A 25696-nucleotide genomic window follows, 5' to 3' on the forward strand; every position below is an offset into this window, starting at 1 on the left:
CTAATTAACTTTAAAATTCAAACTCTGACTGTAAATTGTTTAAAATTAAAGATGATAAATACCTTAAATCTTTCCTTCACAACTAGTTTTGGACTTTTGATCCAACAAATTTTCCACTATTGTGTATCTAGTGATACTTTTTAAAAATGTTTTCAATTTTGCTTTTAGAAAAGAAATGTAGTTGTATGAGTGATGTGTTGGGATATGTAGTATTTTTACCCTTAGACAAAGACAGGTCAGCTGTTTCCCATTTTTTCAGTCATATCTCACTAGCTGCATAAGCTAATCAGCGGCAGTAGCTTTAACACACTGCAGTTAATAGCATGGTATCAATCTTCTTATTGAACACTGACCCAGAAGCAAATTTCAATTTCTTTGAATCAAAAAGTAATCTTTTAATCACACAAATTTAGTATTTAAAAAAAAAAAAAAATCAATTTTTTAGCTGAAGCGAAAGAAAGAAAAGAGAATAATACATTTTATTTATTTTTAGAGTGCTTTTCAAAAACTCAAAGATGTTTTGAGAATCTTTGAGAATCTTAAAATTTCCTGCTCCTGTTGGTGTTCTGTATCGCTTTATTGGGCACTCATTGAAATACTTTGAAATTCAAAATCTCAACCCTAAAATGTTATTGGATGGCACACTAAGACTTTTTTTTTTTTTTTTTTTTTTTTTTTTGCTTTTGTGGCATTTTTCAAAACGTTTGTTTTGTAATGTGTGCAGAAGTTACCAAAGATAGATCCTTGTTTGGTAAAGGGTTAAAATAAAATCAATTTGTCGACGGTTAAATAGTAACTCTTCATCATGACACAGTACATCTGTAAGTACGTCTTAGAAAGAAGCAGACTTCATATTACTCTATAAAAATACTAAAGTGGTCTCACATCAACATATTGTTGGACAGTTTCTGGAAACCAAAGGGAACTCAGTTTTTGTTTGTGTGTAATGACACTGATCAGCACTCAGACTTCACTTTCAGGAACAAATACATTCTATAATGAAAAAGAGAAACATCATGGTTGTTACATTGGAAACTGAGAAACTGAGCTAAAACTAAAAGAAACAAGTAAAACAATCAGATCTGCATGTCAGGGGAGAATGTGGTGAATTTGCAGGATTTTGTGATCTTTGACCCAGCAGACAGAAATGTGTGGCCACTGTGTTTAGATTATTGATTTAAAAAAAAAAAAAAAAAAATTAAAAATCATCGTAATAATATCAATTAATGATAACAGTACCATGGATCAGGCGGCTCCTCTGATCTGGTTTTATGGGCTAAAAGCTAGCTGCAGCACGAACAGACAAACATCAGGCCCATTTAATTTCCTCTGAAAGCCTAAAGCAACAGAGGATCAGGTGGAGTACACTGAAATGAATCCAATCCAACAAGCATGTGAAGGGGGGAGAAAAAAAACAACCAAATAAACAAAAGAAATAGAACAAGGCACAAAATAGTCTGTAAAATAATTGAACTGTACAGAATAGGCCCCAGCAGTCCAGGAAGGGTCGGATAGGAGACTCAGCAACACCTCTTCTTACCACTTGGCCATGCCAGTCCCACTTTTCACTTTCTTCTCTTCCTCTTTAAATCTCGCCAGCCGAGTTTCCCCGTGACCAATCAGAGTTGGACAAAATGCTCCAACAGCATCACTTCCACCACCCTCAGCATCCCCACCCGTCTCTCCCGGCCTGTCCAGTTTAGATATAGTACTCTTTCTTCTCGTCTGTGTTGTTGTGTCCCCCCTCTGCGTTGATGATGGCCGTGTCCGCATCGGCCGCGTCGTCCGCCCCTTTGGCTTCATGTGTGAAGTAAGTCCCTGAAAAAGCAAAAAAATAATCAGACAAATTAGCCTCATCCACCCCCTCATTCTCCTGTATCGCACTTCAAAGCTTTTGCACAGCACTTACAACAAAAAAACACTTGAACTCTGAAGATGTGTTCATGATCGAGTATGATTGCAGCGCCGGTGCTTTACCTTTGTGTCTGGCAAAGTATCGACCAAGAACAATGAGCGCACAGAGGATGGCGAACATCACCACAGCAACCACTCCCCCGATGACAGCGTGGTCAATTTTCTGCGGTGCCCCCTCGCCGGCTCTGGAGTCTAAAAACAGGACAATAACCATAAATAATTTCATGATCAGTAAACCCTCTCATTCAGTCACTCAGCTAATACCTTCAGACAGACTGGGACCACATTGGGAACTATGGCCATTAAATCATTAGGCTGCCAAAACAAACTAAATTGGTTTGTTTTCTCTCAGAGCATTTTAGCATGACCTAACCACAGAGGAAACACTTGAAAAGGCTTTTGAGAAAAATGCCAGCTTATGTTGTTTACCAATAAGAATGAGATGATGCCACAGCACAAGTTGGTCCATGGAGGACGGTAAACAGTTTACAGTTTGTGACAAAAATCCCACAAATAGCCCATTAGACCATTTAGTTCTTGTTCACTGACAAATCCTAAAACCACTGCCAATAATTGAGCGTTTTAAACACCAAAACAGGTCTTTTTATGGTCTGAAATGTTTTATTCATTAATGTCTCCCTCGCCAATTTCTTTTTCTTCTTTGTGTAATGAATTCTCTTCCCACAGTCAAAAAACAATTCAAATTCAAATCTATTCAAAAACACTTGAAATCAGCAATATCTACTCACATTTAACATTTAAAATTTAACCTCCAATGGAAAAAAAGAAACTTGTTTCTTAGAAAGAACAAACATGCCTGATAAATGGAGCTGTTGCCAGGAGCCATGAAGTAGCCTTGCTTTGTCATCATCAGCTCTGACACACACTAAGAAACATATATAACCTTATCTCCTGATAGTATATTAACATAGACAGAGGGCCTACATCTCCTTTCATTATAAACCAAGATACCTGACATATTGCGCTGGGGAGCTGTGAAACTGACGTCACATCTCTTCTGCTTTAACTAAAACAAATGTTAAACTAACAGATAAAACGTTACAGATGCATCATGACAAGATAGTTGACAGCAAAGCAGGCTCTTGAGCTGCTTTTAAGTGGATGAACGTGGCTGAGAATACATTGTGGAAATGTTCTTTACGTTTTCTCTCACCACTCTTTTGTACTTTGCTTCGGGGTAGAAAACAAACACTGCATTTATTTCAATTTTGTATACCAAATTCAAACGGATCTCTGAAAAATGAACACTTGCTCATCAATCAGCATAGCAATAACTAACTGTGATGACAATGAAGCATGTTTGGAAATAATGTGTTTGAAGTATATTTAAATTTTCTATTTTGACCCATGATTTGCGTGTTACAACGTGAGAGACATTCCTCGTGACAATCCTAGAAAAAAACAGGAGGTGGTAAACATTTCTTGACATTGTCCCCTGACATCATCGAGTTGCTCTTGGCTTGTGTTCATAGAAATGACAAGAAACACAATTGCTATCCACACCTGCTGTACCATAGGATGCTTCTTTCTGCTTGGAACATGAGTGTACAAAGAAATACACAAGAAAGACAAGAAATAAAGCCAATGTGAAAGTGCTTAAGACTGAAGTTCTCCAAGTGTCTTCTTGAGGCTTGCCCTGAAAGTACTGGAAACCACATACACATCCATTAAAGAAGCTGATCTGTACAGCGAAAAAAAAAAAAAAAAAGCTCAATGCCTGGTACAAAAAGACCAAAGTCTGATTGGCTAGTTTTTTTAGAAGCACAAACTGTACATGGCTATTATTTTTTAATTGGAAGCTATTTAGATTAGGAGTTCACCCAGTTGAAACCATGGTTCACCGGTCTGCCAGGTGGGCACCCTGGAGCTGTTAGTGAGGAGACTCAAAGTCTGCCTCTTTACCTTACCCTACCTCAACAGAGGTGTGTTGAGTTCAACATTTCCAGTGTGTCTTCTGACAACTCCAGGCTTCAAAACTATGTATTGGAAACAGATGGGTGACATCACAGACTACAGTCTGCCTGAAACCAGTACTCTCTGTCATGCACACTACACCAAAGAAACACGCTACAAAAACTTCTTAAGTGCCTAAAATGCAATACACTCTGGATGCACTTCTGTGCTGCACTTTAAATTTGTCATGGTAAAAAGGGGCCCATTGTTTTTTTTCTGTCCATAATTTTTGTAATTCATCACAGGTTAATTATTAATGCTAGACCACTTTGATCAGCACAGTAAATTCTTTCTCTCTAGTCCCTGTGCTTCTCAAGCTGACTGGTTTCATATGCATCACACAGACATACAATGAGAGGTGTCTATCTTCTCACCCAACTCTCAGTGCCTAAGTGAAAGCTCATCTTTGCCAAACTGGTGAAATAAAAACTCCTACTGACTTGGACATTTTGGAAATAAAGTCTGATGTCTCTCTGAGCTATAACCCCACATTTGTGAGGTTATGCTGTTAAGCCCAGCCTGTTATATGAACATCTTCAGTGCTTCTTATAGCTGAAATGGCTGCCTGAGCCCCTTGAGTGAGCGATGTTGAAAAATGTTTTAAGACAGTTATTTCACCATGAAGCAGTAGACACCGTCTGCAATTTCAGCGCCAGTTCACACACTGTAAAATACATTGTGATTTAAGAGGCCATTTCTGGAAGTTATAGAGCTCAATCACTAGAAATAGACACAAGTCTGGAGATAAATTGGTGCCCGGTGTCCCCATGCAGAGAAAAACGTGGCTGCCTCAGGTGGTAGGGAGCTTCAGTGTCTAGCATTTAGCCAGATTTATCCGTGCACCCCAGAAGAACAAGGCAAAATTCGAAGCCTTTAAATTTCCAGCCTCAGAATAGTTCAGAGGCGTTTATCAATAGTCTATATCTGTGCACATTTGGACTGATGGAGGAGTGGCAGGCGAGGGAATGGCTGCACTGTTCTTTGCTGCATGAGAGAGCAGCTCAATTTTCCATCAATCTCACTAGTCATGCTCTGAACTTGAATGATTTTGATAAAAGACGAGCGGAGGGTGCAGAATTTCTCAGCGCTGTGAGGGCGTATTATGTCGAGGTTGAGGGGTCCAAGACGTGTGACACACTGCCGTTTTAACCTAAACACAACACTGTATTTAGGTCTCCTTCAGTCAGCGGGAGGACGTCTTGGAAGAGCAGCTGGGATGAAGCTAATTAATGAGAAAAGTTGTGCTTCAGTTGAGTGCTCTTTTTAAACTGACTTGCCTTCACGGAGATAGCTGTAACCGCGCGTCGATGTGTGCGAATGTGCAAGGCGGTGTTTGTTTACGGCTTCAGGGATGTCAAATTGCACAGCTCACTCCCTGAGGAGGAGAAACAGCTCATGCTACATGCTAATGAACATTCCCCCCCACTAAATGGCCTGTGCATGGTCCTGTCTCCCTCCTCCTCCTCGTCTCCCCCTCTCCTTCAACCTCCCACACCTTCCCGCCCTCACCTTGCTCCCCGCTGTCTTCAGTTTGACACATCCACCAGGAAACATGCGGGGTCTTGGCCGCCTCTGCACAGCGAGGGAGAGTTTTATGTAACAGGTAGAGAAATTCGCCCAGAGTAAGCCCTAAGACTCAATCACAAAAATGTCAAAGAGGAACTAAAAAAATCCCATAACACCTACAGTATCACCTGTTATGGTTGGTTGCATATCATGTAGCTTACATTAAACACACTGCTGAACACTGCCTCTCTGTTTGTCAGCTCTGTATTTATTAAAGGGGAAAGCCAACAAAACATGATCCGCAATTCAATAGAATCTAAATAAATATTACTGCTCTGCACATTTTCATTGATTTTATTCTGCTGCTGGGGCCTTCTTTATATTGTAGGGAGATTACCAGGCATGTTGCACAATGCGATGCAATCTAGAAGAGTAAAGCCAATCGTAAAATGATTTAAAACATAAAGGTCACTGCTCATGAGATGTACTATTCTGCCAGTGAAAACATTTGTATAATGGATTCTGTAGCTCGCAAGTGAGATTTTCTCAAGTCTGACAATGACTTTAATATTACCCCATCTGTACAAACAGAAGAAACTTATGGTACAAACTGGATGTAAAGACACTTGATGTCTAAAAAAAGTGTGTATTGCTTTTAGAGCATCAAATATGTGAGGGACATCCTATGACTACATAATGCTTTAGTGATCCAATTGCCCGCCCTGCTTTTCGTGTGCCCACTAGCTTAAGGTCAGAGTGTGGGAACAAAGTAGACAAAGATTTACTGTCTGTTTGTTCTCAGAGCACTTTCACACCATGCTCATAGCTGTGTAGAATATTTGTAATTTTCTGATTAATATTGCATTTTTGTACAGGACTTGTTGTGCTAGTTCATTCCATAAAACTGTTAATTTATTTGTTATTATGTGACTCATAACCAGGGAGGGAGTGGACAGCAATTGAGAGTAACATCCCAAACTTTGGTAACAAAATACCTGTGAGGGAATATCTTATGTAAATCATATACTTAAAGCTCATGTGAGTAGTTTTTAACCTGGTAATTAAACACATTTACATTAATAGTGTTGCCTATGTTTGACTTACAAAAGCAAAGTGGACCATCGTCATAGATTGGTTATCTCTTTATGGTCAATACCTGAAATTCTCACAGGGCTGATGTCAAACTTAGCAGCTATTTTTTCTCTGCCCAACCAGAGAAAACCCATATGTGAATTTCAACAAAATTGCAATTTTCTAATTGTGAAAAAAAATGACTTTGAGGATACTTGACACCACCAACTCTACCGGCAGAACTGAAGTGACCAAACTGCAGTATGTAGTGCATCATATGTTGATAAAGAGCGAAATCTGCAGTATGCTAGAAATATCTGGATATCCTTCTGGTCCAGAAAAAAATCTCAGTATGCACCGGGCCAGTCTACCTCGCATACTATTTCCTACAATGCACAGTGCTAATGTTCTTCTTAATTTTCGCCACCTTCTGTGATGAGTTCCCAGTGCATCTACAATGCTCAAGTTTAACAGTCCACTAGATTAACAGAAAAGTGACAAGAAAAACACGGATGAAATTAACAAGTAGCTGTTTTTGTAAAATGCCCAAAGTCAATATCAACCAAAAGTTTATGATGTTGTGGATTTTTTTCTATCAGCTTCACATCTTTTTTCCAGAACCAGCTGAGCACAATGCAAAACAGATGGAACAGGACAATCATCCTGTATTCAAAAGTAGTATGTTGTTGATAGTTTTTGCAGCTTTGTCAGCATAAATTTCCAACCATGTAATAGCAATGCGCAAATTATGACAATAACAGCAAAATATAAGAAAAAGTCTGTTATATTTTACTCTATAAGTTTTCTCCAGTCTACCCAGTTACCAAGGTCTGGCTGTTTGGATTTACTAAGTAAGCTAAAGTAGTTAACTACTGGAAATTTGCAGGGCTTATCTTTTAAAAAATGTTAGCAATGTCAAAGACAGCCCTTTTTGTAATTTGTGGGTTGTGAGCTTAATGTAGTTGATGGACTCTGCTCATTTCCCAATTTAACAGCTCAAAGCATGTCATATTGCAGGTCACATTCACTGCATATTCAAACACGGATGGCAAAGGCTGCTATGTACCACATCAATCAGTAATAACTGAGCATTTTCTGGCTCTCTGGTATTTAGCTGAATGTTCATTCGTTACTCTTTGGTACATTGTTTAATTATTAGATTCTAAGATTACTATCTCATTCCTAGGCTTTTTAACCAGTTTACCAATTTGTCGGGCACAATAATACTTCCTAAAAAACATTATAGGATGCCCGTTGACATGCACTTTATGTATCTTGAGCAAACAAATGTTGATTGAAGCATTTCTAAACCTGCTTTGTAACCTTATCATTATGCTTTCTAAACAGTTCAGACAGGAAACATGAGTCAGGAAGTTTCTGACAGTACTGAGACCCCACTAGAACTCATGAGTATTTGTATTTGCTCGTCAACCCTGACCTTAACAAGAACCAGATTTTCTTTACAAAATGTCACACTGTAACTTTTCATTATTACTTTCCTTCCTCCCTCCTTCTTAGATTAGGCCGCTCACCTACACATGCTGGATCAAGATTTTGACCCCCCTAGGCCTGGTCTGTTCACAGTATGTATGCATCTATAATACTACAAGTGCTTTAAGTAGAAAAAAAACACAGAGTGACAGAGAGTGTTATTACAGCAGCCTTTGTGGCCTCATACTTGAAATAAGTAGAATCTGATGATGTCTGTAATGTGGCCGCTGTCCACAGCTCTGCTTGGGGAGTGCTGACATGCCCGCACCGCTCGCCCTGACAGGATGTGCACAGCCGCGGGGATTTATGGGGGAATAAAGAGGATTTGCAACTGATGCCTGTGCCTGCGCGGCGGTGAAATCTGCTCCGCTGAACTCCCTGCACCGCATGCTTTACAGTCGCACCCCTGTACTGGAATGACTAATTGGTGCTCTGGCCAGTTACTGTGCATCTGTCAGCGTGGAGATCAGAGCTGCGAGGTTGTCGGCAGTCTGATTACATGGAGCAGATTTTCAGTTTGCCCATCTTATTTTCTTTAAATAGTTTTCCTCTCACATAACAAAGCATATCACACACACATACACAAACACATTACAATTTATAGATGTAATTACATGGATATAATTGAAACAATGACTCTCTTGCAAAGCCCTCACTCTACTCTCACTGAATAGACTTACATTAACCCCTCCCTTGACAGTGCCAGGACAAAGCGGCATCGCTGAAGGACCGTCAATAGCCACTTTGCAGCATTGAACTGCTAACATCCTTGGCTTTTTGTGCGTGTTGCTGTACAAAAAAAGAAATGAACATAATGAGATGAGCATACACGGGCAATCTCTGCCAAATCATTTTTCTGCATTGCTGTCGTAACAGACCATCAACAGAGCACAATATAGTCCACTGTTGAATTCCAATGCCACTGCTTACTGCTAAATAGATTCCCTGAGTCCTTTGTAACAACCCAAACAATGATGTGAAGACGCACAAATACAGCTGTGACATTCACAGAGGTGCTGAAGTACAAGTGAAAATATGGGAACAACTTCTAAAACCACAAAAGAATGGAACTCATGACTGTGAACTTGCACTCCTACGTGGCAGTTTATTGTACTGTTAAGATCAGCAAAAGTCTCTGCACAAAAGCTGAAAACAACCATCTTCACTTCATACCTCCCTCTCCAACATGTTTTTCCCCAAGAGTAGAGATCAAGGTAAGAGAAAAGGTTAATGGAATAATAAAAATCTCTCCTTTTTCCTACAGCTGCTGTGCTACTAAAGTACACTTAACAAAAAAGAGGGAAATGACATGTCACATAACATTCAATCTCCAAATTCTAACGTGCCAAGTGAAGTTCACATAATCATCTACGACTACATCATGGTAGAACAAAAATAACATTACTGTAGTGAAACACTCTTAAGTTTAACGGTGGGCAGGCATTACCAACCTGCTCCCCAGAGACCAATTAAAACAGACCATTACAGTATTTTCTTCTTTAATAACTGTTTAAAGGAAACAAAAAACCCTGCAGGTCAGAAAAAAATGCAACTTCAGCTGGGAATCAAGAGTAAACAAACGCATTTGAAAAAAACTCATTAGCATTTCTAAATGATTCTTTAATTCTTCCAATGAAATACTTCAAAGAGTAATGATACATGTGAGAGTTAAAACAACACTGCTAAATGTTTAATGGCTCATTATGTTGAATGCTAAATCCACTTAGAGCAGTCCGTGTGAAAGTCAATAGTACGCTCATAGCTGAGGCCTGAATCCCAGGATCCAGAAGCAGTGGAAACGTGCCAACACGTGACATGTAGGGAGGAAAAAGAAAACACTACATGTATAAAAACATGCCAGGGATCAATTCTTTAAATGCCATCTGGGGAAACATTACACGACCAAGTTATGTGAGGAAAGAAGGCCTATTGTTGGAACAAAGACATGAAAATAACCCTTAAGTCTTGTATATAAGGATAAGCAAATCCCTGACGGCTCAGAAGCAATAACATGTATGAAATAGTTAGCAGTAGTATTCAGTCTAAAGGGGGCAATATGAAAGGCAGACCATACTGTAATGTTGCTTCAAAGCTCTTATTGGCTGTCAACTTACTGTTAGTACCCTCCACATTGCACAAAGCCCCCTTTAACTCATCACACCCAGAAGCCTCTTCAATATTTACTTCCTGACTTTTTATTTTCCTTTAGATCACCCAGCAGAGGTCCAACCATCATGCTAAACAACAATTTGCCTTTCTATGGGAACATAAGACCTTTTTAATCAAGTCTACAACATAAACCCTTGTTCCCTGTCTTCTCTTTGGCTCCACTCGACCAGCACGAGGGGGAGAAGGGGGTTACTGAAGGCTTAGCCGGGATATGATGTCCCTGCCTTGGATCATCTCTGAGCATCTGACGAGCTGGAGCATTATCGCCACAGACTCCCTTTATTCCTTCAGAGCCGGGGATTCTGGGTAAATTCCATCCTCTCTTCTCCCCCAAAAAAGAAATACAAACAGCGATAGAGGACCTGTGGTGGGCTGTTTTAGCCTCCTGTGATGCTGTAACCATCCAAATTATGTTGACATACAACCAAATTATAAAAGCAATTACCGTGAAATCCATGATATGTTCATCCAGTGGATAAGACGTCTGTCACTTTAAGGGGCTGCCAAAGGGAAAAAGGCTTTAACGTTCTCCCTGCGCAAAAACTGTTTTTGAATTCAGCGATGTGGAGTTTCTGTGCGGGGGAGTAGCTTCTTAATGCTATCTCTTTTTGGCCTGATATTTGTAAGGTATGGTGAACTCAACCTCTGTATAGGCGAAACAGTGACTGTTACAAAACTGTATTGCTCCTGGATAATGGGGCTCATTTTTATGAGACCAGCGCTGTAACCTTACCTGTGACCAGGATAAATGCTGAACGGAGAAATGGATCCTTTTCTTGTGATTTTTGGGAGATGTTCGACTAAAGAACTGGGTAGATTTTTTTACAGGATTTAACTTAGGGTTTACTTTCTAAAGATGACAAAGATCCTTGCCTAATGAGATCTAAAAGGTGTTAAAAAAAATGCCACTAAATTTCCAGAACCCCTTTCATGGTGAAGTGGCCACTTTCTCCTTAAACACTCAGTTTTTGAGGGATGCTGGTATCCCTTAATGGTCTAGGTTTAGTTCCCCGTGAGGCTAGCCCTGGGGTGGGCTTGAATCCAGTCTGTGGCCCCTTTCCTGCGTGTCATTACTTACATGAATAAAAGAAAAATACTCATTTTTGGAGTCACATTGCTGACACCGTTTTCTTAATATTATACTGGTTGCACCAATGTATAGCACACAGGTAACATGTCAAAAGTTTGTTGCATAAGCAAACATGCATGTTGTATTTAAATGATAATGCTATGCCAATTGAACTACATTTTAAACTCTTCTTGAGAAGTAATTTTTTAGAGGTTTTTTGCCTTTATTTGATAGAATAAATTTATTTAACAGAACAGCTAAAGAGTGCACTGGTTAGTGCGACCCCAGCAAGAAGGTCACCAGTTTTGAGCCCTGTTTTGGGAAGAGTGGGCCCTTCTAGGGGGAGAAAGTGAATGTGAGGGTTTTCTCCAGGTTCTCTAGCTCCCTCCCACAGTCCAAGAGCACGCTTACCGAGCCCAACCTTACTTGGTTCATTGGCGATTTCGAAATTGCCTATAGGTGTGACTTTTAGGTTATTTATCTGTCTCTGTGTGATTGACTGACGACCAGTCCAGGGTGTACCCCGCCTCTTGCCCTAAGACAGCTGGGATAGGCCCCAGCCACCTGGCAACCCCAAGCAGGATAAGCAGTCGAAGATGAACGAATGAAGATGGGCTAAAAAAAAGACAGGAAATGCAGCTTTCCAGCTTTGCAGGAGTAGCTGGAGGAGAATAAGGGAAAGACAAGTAGCAAACGGTTAATATGGCCAGAGGCTAAGGCACTGTCTCAAATGGTGTATTTTTGCACTTACACCTACTATTTTGAGTGCAAAGGTGCATCACACTGACTGTATGGAAAAATGTTGGGCACTCTGGTTTCTCAGCTGTTGCACTCAAAACAGTCAACAAATAGCGTGTGGACCACTGAACACTTCTAACCCTCACTGGCCCCTATCTTGGCTACATGGCAGAGGAGGTGGGAAAAGATCAAACACTGGATGATGGTTACAGTTAATGATTAACAGAAGAGCTCAGTGAACGTATGTGAAAACTGTCATTTCCAGTGAGTGCAGGGCGGTAGTGTTTGATTTGAGACAACAGCACTGCTCAAAATGTGTGCACTGCCCTAACAAATACCTAGTTTACATGGTGTACTTCATGTAAGTGTACTAACGGAAGTGTCCTATTTAGGACGGAACATAGGACCAGTGCCTGACTCTCACTCTTAGCACCTCAAATCCATCCCCATTCATAAACACAAACATTAAAGGGGACATATCATGCTGATCCGTGATTTGATACTTACATATAAAATAATAAAGTTGAAAACAAGATCTTTCACCCCCTGAATTTTCAAAAAATGAGATATTGCATTTTTTCTGATATCCTAGAACGAGATTTGATGCCTCTGAAAATAGGTCATTGACATTTGGCTTCGAGATTTCAACCTTCATGACGACACGAGGATCCTCTCTTTTTATTAGAGTAATCTGATAAAGCAGCTCCTCCTCTGTGAAGTCAGTTAGTCACACAACCGCCACCGGGGGATACACCCACCAAGAGCCGAGTATAAATACAGCTCCCTACTAGCTCTGGCTAACTTGTCTGAGTGCTAACATAGTGACGAACTGACGGTAGAGGTGATCTTTAGACTACACTTTCAACATGATGGATAAAACAGACAGAGAAAAGTGAAGGAGCAGGATGGAGCCCTGTTATAGAAATAGTTTATTGGTGAAGTCTGCATATATTTCCACGTATAAACTATACATGTTACAGTACCCGTTTGACTCACCACACTGAAGCGTCCTGAGATGATCTGTGTGGAGGTGGATTTTCTTCCTCCTGAGCTGCAGAACCGTCCGGGTCTGACTCAGGGTCCAATACAAAAGGACGTTTCCTACACTCTGCCGTTTTATTAGTGCTATCAATGCCTTACGGTGAAGTTTTAGCAAACAGCAAACTCGCTCGGTCTGCTCCATTCATTCAATTTTGTAAATACTGCCATGCTGCAAAAACCACCCCCTGGCTCTACCCCCTCCGCCCCTCTGATAGAACTGACCAATCAGAGCACAAAGGGCTGTGACGTTGAGAGGTTACTGGAGGACATTCTGGAAACAGAGTGTTTCAACGAGATCTTCAGAATGGCCTGAAATGAGGATATTGAGAATGCTATTGTGGGGAAATGAAGGAACTAAATGACTTGTGCTGAGGGCAGAAATGCTTTACAGGCATCCTAGTCTGGCATAGTGAAAAGGAGAAAGAAGCATGATATGTCCCCTTTAACAATTATATTCTAGGCAGTGATTATTTTTTCAACGTGACTGGACAAGAAGAGAAAAGTTTGAACATGGAGACAGGGTTAACTTTTTAAAACTATCCCATGCTTTTTAACAAAGTGTGTTAGGACTTATTATGTGGAAATTAGACATATGTAGTGACTATGTAGTAATCAAAATGATAGTCAAAAATTTGTGACATAAAAATGTTTCTTAAAAAAAGCTGGGCAGAAACATTTACTATCAAAGCTCTTTTATATCTTATACACAAAACAGCTCTTTAGTTATAAATCTGAGTGTGTTAGAATCAAGAACACATTTTAGTAAAAATCAAGGTCACACTCGTCAGTCAGTGTTTACTTCAAACAAGATGTTGAGATGTGGACTAAAAGCTTTGTTTTGGTGTTAGTATGCAATAACAAATGTCTGAAAACTTCCAAACACATGAAAGAAATGTTACAATAAAGAGGTGACTTATCTCTCCCATGAGGTCTGAGCACACACACAAACGCACACGCCACACGCGCACACGCGCACACACACACACACACACACACACACTAAGCATCTTTGAAGAAACTGAAAAACCTGACAATCTGAACTCTTTTGAAACTTTGTGAACATGAAACAGCACAAAAGACAAACAACTGTGAGATTGTGTGCTTTAACGTGGCATTTGCTCTGACTTCACAAAACCATAGTCAGGCTTTGAACTCAGTTTTCAAGGCTACAACATGAGGGGGAGGAAAACTTCACAGAAGACACAGAAACTGTAGCGAGTGCAACTCTGGCATTCTGAAAATTACATTCACTTTATGTGCCGATCATGAGCCCCAGAAAATGGGACGGAGTGTGCCCACATTGTTTGGAAACCCCCTCAGTGTTCTTTTTCTACATATATGTCACAGGGAAAACTACATGCAGTTGTGGCACCTGCAGTTGGCAACTGAAAAGTTAATTCTATCTATAAGGAGCAATTAAGTCTTTAAATAAAGATGGAGTTATCGAAATATGGGGCCAAAAATTTACATTACAAATTTACATACACACAAAATGTAATGCAGATAAAGAAAAGTTGGTTTACCAAAACAGAATTTTTTCTAGTGGTTAAGTATCACGTACAGGCTATTCATGCAACAATTTGAGTGAGATGCTGTGATAATGAGGCTCTGCACTGCCTGGTTGATTGAATTTTGTCTGGGAAAAGAGCAGGGGAATGGATGCAGAGGCGGAAAAACACCAAACATGGTGTGCGCTCCAAAGAAACCCATGTAGTGCATTAGGAGCGGGAGCTGTTTTGCATTCATGCCCTGTCATATCACTCCTTTTTTTTTTCTCCAACTTATGCTCCAACGTTCTTGAAGTTGCTAGGCCGAAAGACTAAGTTTGGTTTGTATGGGCAAAGAAAAAATGTGTTTGTGACACCTTAAAAACACTGATGTTGATACAAAACATCTATTAATAATGTTAATAAATTGTCCAGTTACTGACAAACAGAATGAAGATAATAAATGATATAATGAATAATAGAAAAATAAGAGGTGATAAAGCAACACATAGGGCTGAATAACTATACGACAATATGTGATTCATATTATTTGATTAATCATATGTTCTCTCAGACGTGAACAATGTAAAGGGACAAATAATGGTAATCCCCTTAAATCACAATCTCTTTAATGTACAGTTTGTGTGTAAAGCCTGTGCACCCCATCATGTTCTGATTGGACCTTTAAAATCAGGATCATATGCAGCCGCAGTTACTGACCTCTGATTACAGGAGGACATCTCAGCTGGTGGTGCTGGTGGCCGTGCCGTTCACACCCTGCTCATAATGGCTGAATAAGTAATCATGCTGTATACTTTCTTATTGGCGAGGGAGAAAACGCTATACTGTGCTGTTATGCTGATTAAGGTAGTGCAAAGCAATCTACCACAAGCCAGCTTACCATTGCCCCTGTGACAGGGTATTTAGAAGAGTAGTGAACTGCAAGAAAGCTCAATTACATCCTCCCTGCATGTACTGCATAAATCACGGTAAATCCTCTTTCAAGCCTGTCTTTCGGAAATTACTGGAAAGCTATGGCAGAAAACACAGAGTCGGCGGCATCAGTGTAACTCTGAGGTAAAGAAGAGGAGCTTGGGGGGAGGAGTACAGAGTAATGCACATTTTCTCTCAAAGCAACTTCCTGTTTGTGTAAGCCACACCCAGAGGGAGGCAGCTTGATCACTGGAAAGCTGCTGATAACTTTGTGTGAGGAAGAAAAAAGCAGGTTTGAAGGAGAAAGTTTCAAAGACAAGGGAGCAATTTAAAGCAATAAATAAAGGTCTGTCATTGTGAACAAAGATAAATACACACAAAATGATTTCAAACAGTAATACTTATGTGACTTTTGACTTAAGCCTTGAATCAATAAATACAGTACACAGAAACAACTATTGAAAAGCAAATTTTGTTTTATCAAAGGCATGTATAAATCAATGATATCTAAAAGCAGCCATATTAAAATATTGGCTTTTGATCCTGTCTCACACTGAGTTGAAACTTATTGTGTTTTATGTATGTGCCTCTCCACGTTCCATAGCTATATTAATTCCTGAAACGCTCACGACAAAAGGGCCAAAAATTGCCTTATCTCTAAAGCAGCTATTGATAAAGCGATCCATTCTTTAAGGATAGTTTTTGTATCAAAATGTCACATTCTGGCATATCCAAATGTCACCTCCCAAGGTTGCCTTGCCATCTGTCTAGCCTTAGCCCTGCTTTTGAATTAATAGTGATTTTTTTTTTTTTTTTAAAAAAAGGTTAATATTGAAAAACATTGTTGAAATTATGGCATGAGAGTGTAAAGTAGTGTGTACAGAAGATGCCAAAGGTTGCTGTTCTAAATTAGCCACCTTTTATTCTCTTCAGATGTCTTTTAGAAAATAGTTATTGATGTTTTTTGGGCCACGCACAGACGAAATGTGACTGGCATTTGTAGGGGAGATGTAAAGGGCATTATAATATGACGGATGGGCTGGTTGAGATATGGCTGCAGATGCTGATAAGATAGCAGAACAGCAAAGCAGAGACTGTACGTTCTCTTGGATCAAACATGTGACTGGAAAAGGGCTCTGACAGGTGTCTCTGACAGCCCTGTGCCGCGTGTCCTCCATGTCACCCATCAGCTGCTATCTGATTAAAACTGGCCATCCACAGTCACTCCTAACCTTAGTCGCAAGACCTGCTTCTTTATTTCCCCGATCACTGATCACACCTGCATGCAAGCTCTCCCTCACACACACACTCACACACATATCTGAGAGGGACAGGAGTGGGGGAATACAGTACCTTGCGTGTTGACTGGGTTGGTGGTGGGTGTGGGGCTAGTGGTGGGAGCATCTAGATGAAAAGAGTAAAAAAATAAAGAACATGTGTAAGAAATAAAGGACAACAAGAGTAAAGAAAGAGACAAAAGTCATTGAAGGTGAAAAGCTGTGCTGTAAAAATCACACCATGCAACTTTCCTTTAAAGCCTTTATGTGGTGTTAATTTACTCAGAGCTAGCGTTAATGCTATCTTCATTATGCTAATGCCATTTAGTTAACATCCTTACAGTGACAATGCTTACACTGTCATTGCAGTATTGTTTTATATTGTTTAAGCAGAGGTGTTATCTTTCCTCATGCAAGATAAAGTTAAGAAGCCAAATTTCCCACCAGAAGTGTCCAACTTTGACCTCAGGTTTTACAGGTGGAAAACATTGATGGCGTAAAAAGCATTAAATACGATCAAATATACTACCTGGTGTTGCTTGACGCAGTTCACAAAAAGCTCTAATGCAGGGGTTGGCATTTAGTTTAACACAGGCTTGGGATTGATGGATTTGCCACATATTTACAAATAGTAACCCACAGTTTTGATGGAGCTTTATGGCTTCATCTTTTAATTAAAGATGAAGACTACGCATTTAGGATCACTTGAAACGCAGCATTTGTGTCTTAGCGTGGTAACACTACTTCTTCACTAATTAAACAAACTTTGACTTTCATATCCAGCCTGTTAATCAGTCTGAGAATCGGTTATTGTTGCAGAAATTAGTTTTTTGAATTAAGTATTTGGCAACCACAGTTTTTATAAAACATGGATTTGGTCTCAGTTATGCCCCCATTTGTTTCTGAAGAGGGGTTTGAAGGCCAATGATGTTACCGGCCATATTTGAAAAGTGAACCCTGTGGAGCCAAAGCAGGCTTTAGTATGCCACTACAACCTGTCTTTTGCATAGACTCTGTGACATCAACCATCTGATTCTAAAACAGAATTTGAAGCAAATCATTGGTGTAGACCATATTGGAAATAGGGCTGGCCTTGAGCCGCCACACTAACAGCTACAGGGTGCCCACCCGTCAGTCAGCTGAGTGGAGCCTCTAATTGGGCAAACTCGTCATCTTAATATCTTCAAAACTGATGAGTTAGGAGAAAAATCCACCCCCTGCACAGTGTGAGCGGACATTCAACAAACTGCAGATTTTATCACTTCCGCATTACCTCATATTTTTAGAGTGGAGGCTGCTGCATTGTCTAGCCATGTCCCTTACTATGTATATTTATAATTCTAGGCCTTACATATGAAAATAAAGCAGATAAGTCAAAGAAAAATTCATTTCTTGTGATGTGTATGAGTTAAGAAATTAGGTCTTTCAATTATCCTTGTTTTGGTTCAAGGTGGTGATCATGTATACTTCAGTGGTAAAAAATGTCATTTTAACAAGGGTGTTAATGGAGCGTCCTTGGCTTTATGAGCTAATTTCAAGTGGACACTGGAGGAACTGCAGTTTCTTTTTTTTTGCATTTCCTCATTGGCTTCATTTTTTAGCACCAGATTTGACCAAATTTGAACAAGCATGTAATTTAATTTTTATGCAGCTGGCAGATCCTTGTCTGCATCTATCTCACCAATGGATCTTAATCTTGAAAGAAATATGTGAAATGGCAGACTACACTCTGAGAACTTATTCCTACTAAATGCCTGATATCAATGCAGGTTAACTTTAATGGAAGTTAAAGCCCACTCAATTCATTTTTTATTTTAATTAGCATCTGTATCAAGCTTTATTCCAGCCCATCCAACAATTCTAAAGATATTAAACAGAAATTAAATTAAACTAAAGTGGAAGCAGTTAGCCTATTGTAGGGGCAAAAGGAAAAATGGTGGATCAGGTCATCAAAATCCTTGGCCTATATCCTCTTAGAGCCGTTAATGTTTTACGAAATAGGATGATCATTCAGCTACAGTTCAGATTTTTCTATCTAGATGAAAGTGGTCGACCTCTACAGAGTCCCATCTATTTGCTAAAGAAGTAAAGAACTAGACTCTGGTGTTTCCTTTTGCTGAGCTTTATTATATGTCATTATGCTAAGCTATTGTTATTCTTTTTTGATACTTTTTCTAATTAACTATGAATAATAATGTCTGACAATCACATAGAGGCGTTGCTATTTTCCACAGCCTCTCTCAATAATTAAGTCAAACTGCAAATTAAACCAGCCTGGTGGTCTCCTGCTGCAGCCCAGAGCAGCATCCTCCGCCCCGCACTGTACTGATTAGACCTGTCACTGAACCCCTCGACAAAATAATCAGAAAGACAAAATGGAGGGCATTTCAGGTATGCAATGGTACTAAAGAGGGCTGAGGGGAATATGCGGCTGGCTCTGGTGCTGGAGGGAGATAGCACAACCCCTCGCTGTGGCAGAAACGCAGCGGGGGAAATTGGCTGGCTGTCTCCGTGCCTTTACTGTCTGCACTCCATCAAAAGACAGCAGTGGGGGACCACACACTCCCAAACTAATGATAAAACATCAAGGACAGCATAATGTTGCTGCTGGGGACGGAGTGTGTGGCGGAGGTGGTGTTGACGTTGGTAGGGGGGTATCAGGGTATCGGGAAGAGATTCTGCTCTGACAGCATTTGAAGAGGAGGGTGGGCTAGATTTCTTTCCCTGTGACCGAAGGCGGTCTGATAGCTGAAATGTCAGTGTCTGGAAGAGGGGAAATTGGCCATTCAGAGGAAGAGGGTCTTCACAAAGGCCGGGATAGGATGTGGCACATATAATATCCAGGCGAACAAGAATTCTCCATGGGCAATTTCCAGGCTGGATGACTCGGGGCTCTGCATTATGAGGGCTGAAATATGAGTGTGTTTTGGAGAGGCCATATTTTCAGGGAGCATTTGTATCAGTGAGGAATTTGATATGAGAAAATTTAAGCATAAAGTGAAACAATGTAGGAGAAATTGTTTATCTATGCCTGCTTAAAGCTGCTTGCCAACACGACAGCAGGGAGGAGGTTTTGTTTTTCTTTTGTCTATTTGTTTTCTCTTGCTTAAAAAGTTGCTGTTACATAAAATTTTATATAGATTCCTGAAAAACAGTGTCACATGTCTGTTAAAGAGATAGCTCAGTTGGTGTTCTAAAAACTATAACAAGCCTTATTTCAAAAGCACCTTTCAAAATGTGAAATAGATTGCTAGATGATTAAAAACTTCACTCATGCATCACAGAGAATTAAATAAACTGAAAGGCATAAAGGACAGACACAAGAAAAGAAAAGAAAAAAAGAAAGAAATACTATAAACATATGAAACAATAAGAAGTGTTTGTATTAAATGATTCATAGAGTACAGATAGTTTAAAAGCCTGTTCATGAAAAATTGATCAAGAGGCTGATTTGTTGTTCCTCTTTGCAGCACATCTTGAAATAAGTGCCACTCGCAAGCACAGTTTCAAAACAGCTTACAGAATAAAAAGCCGACTCTTCAATCCTTTCTGGTTTTCATATGGCTGTATAAACACTGGTGGCACAACACCTTCCCTGAGTGAAGCCAAAACTTTTATGGCTCCACCTAGTGGTTGGCTGCAGTGTCGGGAACAAAGCTCACCTCCTCCATTACAACAGATTGAAAATATATGAAACTCAAAAATTAAGTAACACAAATAACTCTTTCTTGTGTCATGGAAGACAGTGCTTTCCATGCTAATTTTTCGTTTACTGTATATTAACTCTTGTTTCTTTTAGCAATCAAAAGTGGCAAAACAGCAAAAAACACTCAAAACATGCCTTGAGTACAAGAACAGACTGCTGAGTAGACAACAACCTTAGTTAGTGTAGCTTAGTGATGACAAACACCAATATCAACAGCTTAGGACCTTGTTTGGTTTAACTGCTAGACCTGGATCATCCTAACCAGCACAGCGCCAGTACTGCATGTAAAAGACAGCTGATGCAAAAAGGACGCCAGTCTACAAACTGTGCTGGAAAGGGGTTGCTGTTGAAGACTGTTTGACAACTGATTTCTTTCATGATTTCTGAATTAAACACCACAGAGAACATGTAGAATATAAAAAACTTCAGGGATCAAACCATGGTTGACTTGCTAGAGTCACAGATAAATGAAAACACTCTGAGCAAACTTTGATGAGTCACTCTTGGTTATATTAAAGGGACACAACATTTTAGTATGCTCTCATGATTTTGTCGGTCCTAATCACTTTGGAGTAGTTAACTCATACTTCCTCTGTTTGATCTCTACACTTGTTTCTGTGATTCTTTTCTAGGATTTCCTTGAATGACTGAGCTTTAAATTAATAAATAAGACTTATTTGTTTTTCTTCAATCAAGTTTTCTTTATCAATATCAACTACATATGATATATTGTTAAAAGGATCAAAGTAAAGGCCATTCTATTTGTACTTGGAAGTTGGGATTTAAGAGTTTCTAGTGGTAGATTTCAACTGGAACGCCCCTTGAGGTTGGGATTTCCTACTGGGAAGTCAGCCGAGTTTACAATCAAAGATGGTGTAAACAGTAATTAAGCTCCTGTAATATTCCAGTTACACACTGACTCGTGTTTGTCACACTACATCAGCCATATACATGGTACTGTTGGATGTTTATATATAGAATTATTGGGGTTGGGATTCAAGGTGGAGTGAGGTCATTATTTACAGCTCTGTTCACAAATACAGACTCTGGCAGTGTTTTCTTTACAGATTAACAAAGTAAAAGAGAAATGGTGAGGAAAAAAATGCATGAGTCACTTAACTTTCCATAGCTTGAAGTATCTGCTTTAACTCAACCCAAGAATCTGATCTGCTGCCCGTACCAGCCAGGGAAATCTTTGGGGTTTTACTTGTAGCTTAAATGTGTGTCCTGCGTCTGACTGATGAACAAGGCATGATGTTAGGAGGTGGTATTTTGGCTTCATTTCTGTCAATGACCATTCACAATTTATCGCCCAAGGAATCATCAATAGGCTCCACTGCGGTAGTAAAGGATGCATTATTCTCCTGCCAACAGTTCTATGTGTGAGGTATAGCAGCAGGTCATCTCTGTGACAGTGAAAGGCCTCCTCGCCCCCACAACCTCACACCAGCCAGGGGGCACAATTCACAGCCCACCACAGACACACAGGCATGGAGAACAGCATGACATGCCTCTTTCTCAGCCTCACATACAATGCAGGCACCACAATAGGACTTGATTTGATGTGGACTTACATTGGCCTCACACCTGTCCGGACTGTCGCATAGTGAAAGGTCATTAGTCTTTTTGAAATAGGAAGAGCCTGAAGGACCAGCAGTGGTAAAGGGCGGCAGCAGTATGAAAGAGATGTGATGGAAAAATTCAGCTTTGTTCTATTAATAATACCTCACAAATAAATATTTATCAGGAACAAAACAGCTCATTAAAATAACCTGTTGCATGCTGTTGGTTAAACAAAAAGCTTTTTCTGACAGGTGTGAAAGCTTTAACAGGGGAAAAAGCTCAAATAACAAAACTTAATGCTAAAAAACGCCAAATAAAAAGCAAATTGTTATTTTTCTTGGCAAAATGTGAGGCTGAAGCTAAGAGGGACTTTGAGAACGCTTCATTACAAACGTATAGCATAAGTTAGTGATGGTAAGGTGGATGTATGATGCAAAGGAACACACCAATTAAGCAGCTGTAGTAGGCATGATTAGTCTGGGACAACAAACTCTCACATGGACCACAACATGATTTTTCCTGGCATTAAATCCTCCAGAAAGAGGAGTGGGAGCGCAGACATAATTATACATGGTTATGAGCACCTTTTACCAATCTCCTGTGTCTCATTACAGAAAGCTGAAGTCACGGAGCTTCCAACACTTGCACACCAGAGAGATGGTGTTAAAGGAAATAAGTAAAATATGTGGACAGGAAGTTACTAATTGAAGACGTCAGGGCTAGGTACAAATACTGGTTGCGAATATCCTTCAGGTAAAAAGGAGAAGATAACATTCGCCTCCCATTGCGTCTCATTCATTCATCAAGTGTTAGTGGTTCAGCAAGAAGCAAATGATACATGAATTTGAAGGCAGCAAGCCAGACATCATTCATGAGTTCTCAAATGCCCGCAAGCAATTCAGTGAAACTTCTGAACTGTTTGAATATCATATTATTGCTCAGAAATGTTTGAAATTAAAACTGCATCCTTTGGGTTCAGGCAGACAGTTGAAGGCAAACTGGATATCTTTTTGGTGGTTTAGGGTAGGAGGGTCAAATTAGGGGAGGCCAGTGGAGAAAACCTAAAGGGTAATGGTAGACAGTGTTTGCCTTTAGAAGTGAAAATAATTTCCCTTTTTGGTGTTCGCCGTGACAAAATTTATGACCAGCTGTAACACCAATTTCTGTAGGGATGTCATAGTAGCCTTCTCACACACACACACACACACACACACACACACACACACACACACACACACGCACACACACACACACACACACACACACACACACACACACACACACACACACACACACACACACACACACACACACGAGTCCAGACAGCATTTATCTACATCTCAACTAATCATATCTACTTTGAGCAACCTTAAAGATTCATACGAATGGCATACTACTGCATTTCAGTTTTCTGGTCTGAAAAAGAAAACAACAGAGTCCCCCTAAAAAGCACATCCTACAAGAACAATTGTTTAATTATTACAGAGCATGTTACTCATTTGATCAATGAAATTACCTCATAGCTGCAACCAAGCTAAATTTATTGATCTAATCTTAAGAGAGCCTCTTACCAGGTAAAACAGCCAGCCATCAAACACATCTGGTAAGTGCTGAAGAGGAAAACAAACCACTAGCCCGCAAGTGGCTATGTGTCCTTCTGCACAATAGATAAAAAAAATAACTGAAATATGAGGATTTTGTTTTTTACAAAAAGCTCAGAACAGACGAGATAAATAAAGAGGCTGCGAGCCAACTGGTAGGGGAAAAATTATTTGTATAGTGTATTTGTATATCGTGTACGTCTTTAGTCAGCACCTATGTAACTTAAAAGTAAGGATCACATTATCCAAACGCTGTACAAATTTTTCCAGATACCACACAAAATCAGAAGTTAAAAAGAAGTAAACTACTGCACAGACCAAGCTTTTTGAGGCTGCTTCCTGTGTGACAAAGCTCAGTAGTCTGAAGTTGTATGAAACTCATTAAAACATGCTTGTCTTCTCAGTGTTAATGAATTTATGTTAGGCTTATTTTAAATTCCTTTGTTACTTAAGTAAACAAATCAAACCTTGTTTTTTAGATAATCCACTCCAAATGATGAGTTAATAAAATGTATTGATTAAAAATAAGTAAAATGTGTTGATTTATGTGTGCCTATGTTTTATTTTCAAATGTCAGTAATTGTCAGCAAAGGAAATGATGGCTTAGAATTCGCTAGCAGCAGAGTTTTAAATCTATGCGTTTGTGTTCTGCAGACAGAAGAAAAGGATTACTTTCCCCCCACAAGATATCCTGGGACACTTTGGGCCTGTGCCACCTGAGGCCAAGTATCCAAAACACCCCTGCACATCAGGCAAAAACATGACAGTCTGGACAAAATCTATCAAAACTAACCACCTGCATAAAACAGAAATAGTATCATGACATGTTTTACTTCTACAGACTAACCAACGAGGGGCTGAATGTTTAGGAACATGGAGCAGTGCTGTCTCTTTGAAGTGTTAACGATTGACAGGTGCTCTGAAAGATCAAAGCGTTTGATTTCAATAACAACTGTCTGTTATGTCAGTAATCTCTAAACATTATGACTCCTCACACCTGGATGAAAGTATCAACAAAAGGTCAAACATCCTTTGTGTATCCAGGGCCTTAAAAAGATCATTTAAGTATAGAAATTATTAAGTGAAATGAAATACTAATCTGAATGTATGTTTTATGACCTAACTCTTACCAGGTATGTTTTTGGCGGAGGCCACTTGGCTTGTGCCACCCAGGGCCAGTTTTTGGAAGCACTCCTGCACACCAGGAGGAAACACGGCAGAATTTGGTGAAGACATAAAAATACTAATGATACATTACTTTAAATTCACCTTTCACTGCATCAGTTGTAAAAAGGACTTCTTGACCTTGTGTGTCTTGATGGAACTTGATCAAGTTAATAATAAGAAAAATACAATAAAAGCAGAAATTAAAAGAAAGGACTAAAAAATAATGTGATCTATAAAACATCTCACCAATTTATTCTACTTGTTTCATTTTGTCATGCTGCAACTACTGGACTTTTTTCTTCGTTTACCCTTACCAGACCAACTATCTACCATTTTATCCTGCCTGTATCCTTCAGGATTAGGTATTCCTAACTGTATAATCTGAGGTGAAGCACAACCTTTACGCAACAATTAAGAATTTAGCCGTGCTAGCTTGAATAAGTGTGCCTTGAGTGAGCTATTTGCCGGCATATGCTGTCCTTTTGTCTGGGAGTGATCATTATGGGTCCATTGGGAACAAGCAGATGTCATCATGTGCCTGGCAGAGCACAATGATGAATAACCATGGGGCGGCAGACTTATGAGAGTCACACGAAACCTATGCCACAGTGACAAAGTCTCACATGTGGCGCAAATTTCTCTGAACATACAATCTAAAGAACTGCAGAACACCTGCCATAAATCTGTATATGTTCCATTACTGCATGCTGGGAATTCCTCATACGAGGGTAAATGCTTTGGACACGAGAAACCAGAATACCATAGCTTCTCTGAATGCTTTCTACCAGAAAGATTTGGATTACCGAGGTCTCACTGGGTTTGATTTTGAATCCCAGTTTGTCCCATAAACCCAGCATCTTTATTCCTCCTGCAAACACAAACATCAACAACATCTCTGTGATAAACATTCAGAACACAATTATTTCTCAAGTTTCTGAAGTTCCAAGGTGTAGAAAGTGGGTGCCAGGTTAAGCTTACAAAGTCAAGAA

General features: G+C 39.7%; 1 protein-coding gene across 4 annotated transcripts in view; it reads right to left on the reverse strand.

Moving 5' to 3' along the window:
• Nucleotides 1-426: 426 nt before the first annotated feature.
• cadm1b (cell adhesion molecule 1b) overlaps nt 427-25696 on the reverse strand; it is a 212451-nt gene continuing 187181 nt past the window's right edge. For 3 of the 4 annotated variants that reach the window (XM_074679003.1, XM_074679002.1, XM_074679001.1), the window contains 3 exons: nt 16747-16797; nt 1978-2106; nt 427-1818 (listed from right to left, as the gene is read on the reverse strand). In XM_074679003.1, the coding sequence (XP_074535104.1) occupies nt 1700-1818; nt 1978-2106; nt 16747-16797 (299 nt within the window). In that variant the 3' untranslated portion in view covers nt 427-1699. The remainder of the gene's footprint in view (nt 1819-1977; nt 2107-16746; nt 16798-25696) is intronic. The other variant, XM_074679004.1, reaches the window with a different exon arrangement.

This window comes from Halichoeres trimaculatus, unplaced genomic scaffold, assembly GCF_033239565.1.
Source record: "Halichoeres trimaculatus isolate MK-OKI-2021-1 unplaced genomic scaffold, fHalTri1.1 fHalTri1_scaffold_9, whole genome shotgun sequence".
In the NCBI taxonomy this organism is placed as follows: Eukaryota; Metazoa; Chordata; class Actinopteri; order Labriformes; family Labridae; genus Halichoeres; species Halichoeres trimaculatus.